This window comes from Physcomitrium patens, chromosome 25, assembly GCF_059467195.1.
Source record: "Physcomitrium patens ecotype Gransden chromosome 25, ASM5946719v1, whole genome shotgun sequence".
NCBI classification, from domain to species: domain Eukaryota; kingdom Viridiplantae; phylum Streptophyta; class Bryopsida; order Funariales; family Funariaceae; genus Physcomitrium; species Physcomitrium patens.
Window position 1 is genome coordinate 5,716,643 of NC_143434.1, and position 9,704 is coordinate 5,726,346.

Here is a 9,704-nt window from a genome sequence, read left to right on the forward strand (position 1 = left end):
ATTTTATTTGAAATTTTTACATCCTTACTGAAGATAGGCATTAACAACTCTTGCAATATAACTCTTTGTTAAATTTTTATGTCTTAAAGATTTGGCATTATCTATTAATAATTTTAAAATAATATATACTCAATTCTTTTAATTGTTGATTTTAAATTTACAAATTTTTCTATTGCAATAATTATTTTGGTTCTTAAATATTAGTTTCAAGGAAAAGCTTTAAATGATTATGATTGTTGGAAGAATATTCAAGCCCTTTGATATATGCCTCCCATTCTTAAAATTGAAGATTTTTGAAAATCAATTTATATCTTGAAATATGTTGGATATTGTATGTTTTTAAGTTTAATATAATTGAAGTCTCACTTCAAAATATTACACATGTAAAAGTAATTATGAAATTAGTTGATGTAGTAAAAAATTCTTTGAATTTTGAATTTTGCAGAATTCAATTCAGGTGGGTTTGATAAAATTGTTTGTACACGTTTTTATATACTATATACCTACCTACCTACATACATACATACATAAATCACATGCACACTCTAAAAAAAATACAAATTAGTATCAGTAAAAACAAGATTACTTGATGCAATTACGATTATATTGATCATGTCCATAACGTGAAAAAAATCAGTCAAGTTTTGGTTAAAAATCCTCTTAAGAGCATATAACATCATCAGTAAGGACCAAAAGGTAAACTAACTGCCAAGAACTGCCCTTCATGAAGTCTATTTGTGTAGGAATCTCTGGGTTTACTTACCCTTGGAAACACTGCCTAACCCAGGTTGGGTAATTTATAGTTATTGGTGCAGTATGATCAACTCTAGCATGTAACAACAACCAGATTCTAACATATCATTCAAACATGACAGACCTATTGCATCAGTGGTTGTGGAGTCCAGTCCCAATTTACAAGAGCAACGAGTGCCATTACAATTGCTCTTACAGAGTTGAATAATCCAGAACTGGCAAACTCATGTTTCTGCATGTATTTGAAGGAGAGATACGTGTAGCCACACATGTTTCGAGCATGAAAAACTTCGAAAGAAAACAACTATTTCCTGTCATTCATTCTCCAAGTCCAAAGACGTTGTTGAGAAGGTAGCTGATGCCGTAAGCTGCAGCAGCTGCAATCCCGCCATTGAAGACAACCACAGCTATGGAGGATAGCATTTTCTGCCCTGAGATGCGAGCTTTTGCAGCACCGAGAAGAGCAAGAGCAAGAATAGTAACAATGCAAGCTGAAAGGAATTTCACATCGTTGCTGCTAGTGAAAGGCTTGAGAATCAAGTAGGTCAGCAGCGGTGTAGACCCAAAGGCAAGGAATGAGATGAATGTCACGCAGCCATTTTTGAAGGGGCTGTCCTCGGCATCCGGTGGAAGAAGACCTTGTGTCATCGTCAGTTTCATATCAGCCATGATATCCTTGTATTTGGAGAGAATATCAACAATCTGCGAAAACAGTCCAGCATAAGTTTCAATCCCAGTGTCATCCTGCAACCTTCTCCAACCGTGTTTCAATTACATGAATATCGTGGACTGGTTAGTCTTTTCTCATTCTAATGTTGCGCATTTTAACATTACAGGGTGTAAGGAAGCACAATACCACTCTCAAACAGATGGAAACCACTTTCATGTTCGGTGGTTCAAAGATCATAGTGATCAAAATCCATGTAGTTTTTCCTCTGGCGAGATCTTGCTGATAACAAGAATAGTGACGATCATGTTCCAATGTGAATATTCGTTGCAATTTAATCGGAAGGATGCTAACCTTGTCAGCATCATCTTTCTCCATCCCTTGCTCTTGATAAGCAGATACAAGATCCATCATCTCGCTGTGGATGTCATTTTCGACCTCCCAATCGGCAATTAGCTGCTGGTTTGCTGCGTAATCGTTCTCAGCTTTACTTGATAGGTAATCTCCATAGCCCATAGATATGCCATCTGCAATAAGGTTGGCAAAACCCAGAACCAAAACAGCACCTACACACATCCACAAATACCTCATGAGAATAGCTCTTTTACGATATTCCAAAACATTCTGCAAAACTCCACCGTGTAGGAATCAAATCCAGCACAATGAAAACTTGTGCCAAATCCGCTACACTCCGCTTGATAAGAACGCATCACAGAATACAGCATCGACTACGCAAAAATAATGCTTAAAATGTCGTCCAACAGCTTCAGGAATCTCAAAAGGACACCGAAAACATGATGTGCCCTGCTCCTACAGCTAAAATGCCAGAGCCTCGTACTGTTATCGCTCTAGCAGACACTTTCGAAACTTAGATTGACTTCAATTTCCGACGATTTCACAAGCTCTACGCCCCCATTTTCCAGCATAGCTCAAAATTTTACAGGCAATCACAACATTGAGGCAGGAGGACCAATGGACCTGCAGGAAGGTCTCCTCCAGAGACCGAGGCCACGAGAGCGAAACTGGTGACGATGGCGTCCAATCCACCATAAACAATACTCTTCAAGTAATCCCCACCCAATCCGAACGCAGCAGGGGGCTTCTCCTTCCCAACAACACGAGTGCGGCGACCAGAGTTCCCAGCCTCGACATCCCCCTCCTCCGCTCCCCTTTCTCCAAGCAGAGCCTGCTCAATCGCAGGCTTCCGCACCTTCAACGACGACAGCCGCCGTTTAAACTTCCCTCCTTCATGCCTCCAGCTTCGCTCACTCTCCATGTAGTATTATTTCCGTCGACCCACCTCGAAATTCTGCACTTTCCTTGCAAAGGTAATCAAACCCACTGTGGCAATTCGCGTAACTCTGAAATGGGAAGAAGCCACAACGACGACGTCAACAGAACAAGCACCGAACGAGCTACTTTACTTGATTGACATCCCAATTTTGTAGCGCATAGAACCAAAGGAGAAACACTCAATAAAATATTGGTACTAGAAACAACGTCGCAGGATCGATCTGGCAGGGCACGATTACCGACACCGTGATTTCCGACAGAGGTTGAATGGGTTCCGGGTTGCCGGCGCTGCCATTTGTATCCTTAACAAGTGTCCTTCCCTTAGAAACGGGACCCCTGCCCTTGATACCACGCGTCACGCTAGGGGCGCGCCCGCGATCAGAAGGGGGAATATTCTTTAATTTGTTAATTTGTTGACCCCTTTCCATCCACGTCATCTGCTGCTTCCGTGATGCTCGGTCTCGTTTGATTCCATTCTAGTGTGTGTGTGCGTGTTCACACTTGTCGGAGTTTTACAACCAGCGGCCTCGTGGGATCGCTTCCTTGTGTGATCTGGTGAGCTTTTGCGCTCCATTTGTGTCATGAGTTGTTGGGTGTAATTTGCCTTTAGATTAGTTTCAAAAAAATATATATAAATATATATAAATATATATATATATATACATTGGTATGTGTGCAATGGAAAATTTATGTTGAAAATAAGTTTGTAGCATTATTAATTTTAGGAGAATGATAAAGCAACCAATTTTTTTTACTAAAGAATCCCTCTTTATCTTAAGCATCATTGCACCCCCTTTGTCCCCCATCCTTGTTTCCTACATTCCTCAAGTTTCCAAGCTTTATACATAAGGTTTTTTCAAGCATCTAGAAATGCCTTAATATCCTTTGCTATACCAAGTCATAACTAATCATTTGTCGATAAGCTAGATTTTTAATAAGCTTAAAAAATATCCATAATCTCCTTACAAAAATCCATCTTTATATCATAATTTTTTCATAGCTCCATATGTCTATCTTTAACATATTTATAAATTCTTAGCTCTCAAAAACTTACTTTGCATAAAATGCCCAAATTATACCAAAATATTTTTAAAACATTTTTTTCTTGTAAAAGATTTTTTTTCCTTGAACTTTAGAAATTTATATTTCTTGATTCGATAATTTAGTTTTTTTAGAATTTCTACATAATATAGACTATACCTTTAAGCCTTACTACAAAAAAAATGAATTGCAAATCTACTACAAATCATTTGGCATCTTAGAAATCCTAGCAGGTGCTCTAAATCTTAATTTATAAGCACCGAAGTACTATTTTCTTCATATCTCATATATCCAAAATTTAAATATCATAAAAATTGGTATATATCTTTATAATATACTAATACATATTTATAGAAATTATTAGCTAAAGATTCATCCAAATGGCCAAGATATGACTAGAATCAAATTCCTCATAAAATTGGCTTGCTGACAAATCTCAATTTGGAAGTGCTATCTTCAAGCAATCATGGTTCCTCTAAATCAACTTCAATTTTTTCATCTATTATATGAAAAATTTATATGTATTTATAATTGATTTGTAGTAAATTTGCAATTCATTTTTTTTACAACCAACTTTCCAATTGCATAATCTGAATTTCAAAAGCTCTTTATATGCATGTCCTATGCTCTAAAGAGTAATAATAGATACAAAATTGACACCTTGACTTTGAGTGCCTATATCTCTTTCATAAAAACTCCAAATAATTCAAAATTTGCACCAAAAACCATAGCCAAAAACCTAAAGTTCTTAATCCTAGCCTTCTAAGTTCCAATGGCCTTAAAAGAATAATTCTAATTCCTAATAAGGCCTCAAGCAATCTCCTTAAAGTCCATTGGATATAAATTTTGGCCAATAAGAATATAAAGATTTTTATCATCTATCTCCATTCATCTATATGATTGACTTAATTACTCTTTTTTATATAAAAATCATCCTTAATATTTTTTCTAATAAATTTTACATAGTATGTGCCCTAAACATTAAATAAAAGAAATAAAAGAAGATTTCAAGAGTCACTAATATCTAATAAAGATGGCTCTCGTTATATTATATATTAAATTATATATTAAATATATATGTGTATTATTTTCACATGGTAGCCAAACCACAACATAACTTCATGTCTAGACTTCTTTCTTGTTTTTAGTCCTATGTAATAAATAATTTTCATGGTCTCTCAACTTCCAATTCTAATATTTGATTCAAATCTTATTAAATATAAAACATGTTAATACACTTTACACCTTAATAAAATTACTTGATTCAATCCACAATCCATGTTAGAAGAGAATGGTTTTTTTTTACATGGCTTGATGTACAAAAACTAAATCTTGGACATATTAACTAAGAATATTTAAAGAACAAAGGATATGGATTAGTATGGAATCAACAATATTATGCTGCACATAAAAGAAGAAAAGCAAAAAAGAACATAGCACATTCATTGGCACATCATACAATCTCATAGATTGTATTCAAATTAGTTGTAGAATTTATATAAGTGTTAGGAACATATTCCTTAAAACTTTCTAGAGAGAAGTTTCTAGAACCTTCTAGAAAACAAGCCTCTGGAACCTTCTAGAAGAGAAGCCTCTGGAACCTTTTAGAGAGAAGTTTCTAGAAGCTTCTAGAAAGGAAGTCTCTGGAACCTTCTAGAAGAGAAGTTTCTAGAAGCTTCTAGAAAGGAATCCCCTGGAACTTTCTAGAAGCTTCCTAGTTAATAGAAGTAGCTCGAGAAGTTTCTAGAACCTTCTAGAAAAGAAGCCTCTGGAACCTTCTAGAAGCTTCCTAGTTAATAGAAGTAGCTCGAGAAGCTTCCTAAGTAGGAGTATATATAGGGATCGAGGCTGAAGAGTTCTTCAGTCTCGACAACATATCTCTTGGAGTTCTAGCTCACCTTTCTGGTGTTGTTCTTGTATTCATCTGTTTAATCTAGTTCTGCCACTTCTTCTTGAACTTCTTGTTAGATTTCAAGTCTGTATTTTGTGTCCGTGACAGTTTGTCGAGACTACACTAACTTGAGATATCAGAGCTAGTTCTTTCTTAGTAGAGTGTGGATTACCCCTCTACTTGAAGGTATACTAGCATTTTTTAGAGGTTGCAGATTACCTTCCTCTAAATTGATACTTCTTCTGTTACAATATTGGAGTCTTATTCTTCTTGGAGAGAGTGGATTACCCCTCTTCTTGAAATTCTTAAGGTGTTTTATAGGTTGTGGATTACCCTCCTATAAACCAATATTGCCTCTTATAGGGTCATTTTTGTCCTTCTTTTAAAATGGCCGAAGGTCAAGACATTAGTATGACAGAAAGTTCGGAGTCTAAGTTAGATGCTATTATGAATGCCCTCGCTACGTTATCACAAAGAACTGCAGAGATTGAAGGAGTGGTGGCAAGGCTTCATAATGATGGAGTATCAGGGATAGCACAATCTAAACTACACCAGCCTCAAATTTCGGCACTTGGAGAAACAACTTTACCTCAGGTTCGACAAGAACCACTAGTTCTACAACATAAGGAGCCTCGAGTTAGCCTTCCAGATAAGTTTGATGGAACACGTTCCAAGTTTCAAGGATTCGTCAATCAAATCAGGTTGATAGCAATTTTATAGCCCGAACGATATCCAACGGAGGAGTCACGTGTTGGGCTTGTTGGAACCTTACTTACGGGACAAGCTCTATCATGGTTTGCTCCTTTGTTTGAGAAACGATCATCCATATTAAACAACTTCGAAACCTTTTTGGAAGCATTTGCGGAAGCATTTGGTGAACATGATAAGATTCGATGGGCTACAACAAAGATCCGGTCGCTACGACAAGGGATGCGTTCTACATCAGTCTATGCTTCGGATTTCAGACAATTAGTATGCGACATCAATTGGGATGAAGAAGCGTTCATGAGTCAATTCTATTGGAGTTTAAGAGATGATGTGAAGGATTTACTGTTAACTCTTCCTGATCCACGAACGCTCAATGAAGCCATTAGCCAAGCTGTGAAGTGCGATAATCGCCTATTCCAACGTCACCAAGACCAACGCTCAAGACAACATACAATTCGCCATGCTCCAACTATGTTGGCAAGCAGTGTGAATTCGCATTCAGAGGTAGAAGACATGTAAATTGATGCGGTACGTATCAAATCTCTTACTATAGAAGAAAAAAAGTGACGTATGGAGGAAAATTTATGCTTGTATTGCGGTGGAGAAGGCCACAAAGTCGGAAACTGCCCCAAAAAGCAAAATCGAGGCATAGTCAAGACTAGGGGAGTATTTGTTCAGGAAAACGAGGATGCCCAGCCACAGTAGGAACCGTGCAGCTGGACAATGAAATATCCCAACAACAATCAAGTTCCTTTCTTTCTGCCCAACCTGCACTTTGTTTTACAATCCCTCTGTTTATCGGCCCTCAAAAACTGAGAACCTTAGCACTACTAGACTCAGGAGCATATGCTTATTTTTTAGACGAAGAATTTGCAAAGCATCATAAGATCCCTTTAGTACAAAAATCAAAACCTGTTCATAATGAGGTCATAGATGGGCGATCTTTATTGTCTGGTAGCATCACCCATGAATCAAAACCTATAGAAGTAATATTTAAAGACCATAGTAGTCATATTATTTTTAATATTATTAGAACCCCATCAAATCCTATTATTCTTGGTCTTTCTTGGTTGGAAAAACATAATCCATTGATAGATTGGAGGTTGCGGAAGATGACTTTTCCCACAAAACCACCCAAGAAAAAACCTAGTAAAAAACCTCGAAAAAAGAAATCCTTATTCATTGGAGCAAGAGCGTTTATAAGATCATCTAAGGAAGGCACTCCATTTGTCATTTATGCGGCTCCAACTACCGAGGAGGAGATCTCAACAGCAAGTATACCGGAGCAATATAAAGATTTTGAAGACGTGTTTCAAAAGAAGAACGCCGACATACTACCGGAACACCGACCATATGATTGTGCCATAGACTTGCAAGAAGGAGCACAACCACCTTTTGGCCCAATCTACAATCTATCGCAAACGGAGTTGGCAGAGTTACGAAAGTACATCGACGAAAATCTAGCCAAGAACTTCATTCATCATTCAAAATCATCAGTTGGAGCACCCATCTTATTTGTGAAGAAGAAAGATGGATCATTACGGATGTGTGTGGACTATCGAGGCCTCAACAAGGTAACAAAGAAAAATCGTTACCCATTACCCTTGATTTCTAGTGTCTTAGAACAACTTGGACGTGCGAAGATCTTTACAAAAATTGATCTAAGGGGAGCTTATAATCTCGTACGAATCAAGGAAGGAGATGAGTAGAAGACAACATTCCGTACAAGGTATGGTCATTTCGAATATAATGTCATGCCTTTTGGTCTTACCAATACTCCAACGGTTTTCCAACATATGATGAATGACATCTTTCGAGAACACCTCGACGATTTTGTTGTCATCTACTTGGACGATATTCTAATATTCTCTAAAAATGAGGAAGAGCATGAGGAGCATGTTCGTTTGGTCTTGGAGAAACTACACAAGCGAGGACTATATGCCAAATTAGAAAAGTGTTTATTTCACCAGACGGAGATGGAATTTTTGGGGTTCATTGCGACTACAGAAGGTTTGAAGATGGACCCCAAGAAAGTAGAAGCAATCATATCTTGGGAGGTTCCGAAGACGGTTAGAGACGTACAATGCTTTCTTAGTTTTGCTAACTTCTATCGGATCTTCATCAAGAATTATTCTCAAGTTGCTGCTCCTCTCACTCGATTAACATGCAAGGATAAGTTGAAATGGGGACCTTTGGCGGAGAAGGCGTTTCAAGATTTGAAGACAGCATTCACTACAGCTCCAATTTTGGTACATCCAAACTTTACAAAGGCCTTCTATTTAGAAACTGATGCTTCAGATTTTGCTTTGGGAGCTATGCTTTCACAAATGAATCAAGATAAGAAGCTCCATCCAGTTGCATTCTATTATCGGAAGTTCTTTGCTGCTGAAATCAATTATGAGATCCACGATAAGGAACTTCTTGCTATAGTGGATTCTTTCGAAGAATGGCGTCACTTTCTTGAAGGAGCTGCACATCCAGTAACCGTATATACGGATCACAAGAATTTGGAGTATTTCATGATGGCTCAAGTTTTAAATCGGCGTCAAGCTCCGTGGAATATGTTGCTATCTAGATTCGATTTTGTTATCACTTATCGACCTGGAAGGCAGCAAGGACTATCCGATGCTTTATCAAGGAGATCGTATCTTGCACCAAAGGTTGGAGAAGCAACGTTTGATCAACAATATACAACGTTATTGAAGCCAGAGAGATTTCAACTTTGTGCTACTATTGTATCATTTGATGCTGACTTCCTAAATCAGGTACGTGCTATGACCATTAAAGATTCAGTAGCCATTGATATCAAGCAACGTACCAATGACGACAAGTTCAAGGTGGAGGGAGATCTTTTATACTTTGAAGAGCGATTGTACATTCCAAAAGGACTAGCACGACTCCGAGTTCTTCAATCTCGCCATGATTTTCCAACTGCGGGACATTTTGGATTCAACAAGACCTTGGAGCTTATTTCCCGAGATTTTTGGTGGCCTCAAATGTGGAAGGATGTGAAAGATTTTGTCCTCTCTTGTGACATCTGTTCAAGATCTAAGAATCCTCGGCATCGCCCTTATGGACTTCTACAGCCATTGCCAATTCTACGTCGACCATGGTCTTCAATTTCTATAGACTTCATCACGGACTTGCCATCATCAAACTCATTTGACAACATCTTTGTCATGGTAGATCGGCTTACGAAGATGGCACACTTTGTTCCTTGTAAGAAGACATCATCCAGTGAAGTCACAGCAAGACTCTTTCTCGATAATGTGTATCGATATCATGGACTACCAGATGATATCATATCAGATCGAGGTACCCAGTTCGTGTCAAAGTTTTGGAGATCTCTCT

The 9,704-nt window shown here is 37.8% G+C and overlaps 1 protein-coding gene across 2 annotated transcripts; it reads right to left on the bottom strand.

Annotated features, from left to right (window-relative positions):
* Positions 1-619: 619 nt before the first annotated feature.
* Positions 620-2,982, bottom strand: LOC112277225 (uncharacterized). Of its 2 annotated transcripts, none has more exons than XM_024509317.2 (3): positions 2,399-2,982; positions 1,775-1,986; positions 620-1,455 (listed from the first exon to the last, which is right to left on the bottom strand). In XM_024509317.2, exons 1-3 carry the CDS (start codon positions 2,694-2,696, stop codon positions 1,072-1,074), a joined length of 894 nt encoding a protein of 297 aa, XP_024365085.1. In that variant the 5' UTR covers positions 2,697-2,982; the 3' UTR covers positions 620-1,071. The 2 variants fall into 2 exon arrangements, with proteins under 2 accessions (XP_024365085.1, XP_090103737.1); XM_090247611.1 differs by having other exon boundaries at positions 1,610-1,986.
* Between the last annotated feature and the right edge of the window lie 6,722 nt (positions 2,983-9,704).

Excerpts from the sequence above, each read along its gene's own strand:
- LOC112277225 (XM_090247611.1), bottom strand. The coding sequence starts at position 2,696 with ATGGAGAGTGAGCGAAGCTGGAGGCATGAAGGAGGGAAGTTTAAACGG. Across the intron at positions 1,987-2,398 it reads TGGAGGAGACCTTCCTGCAG|GTGCTGTTTTGGTTCTGGGT; the intron begins GTCCATTGGTCC and ends GGATGTGTGTAG. Across the intron at positions 1,456-1,609 it reads TTTCCATCTGTTTGAGAGTG|ATTGTTGATATTCTCTCCAA; the intron begins GTATTGTGCTTC and ends CTGTTTTCGCAG.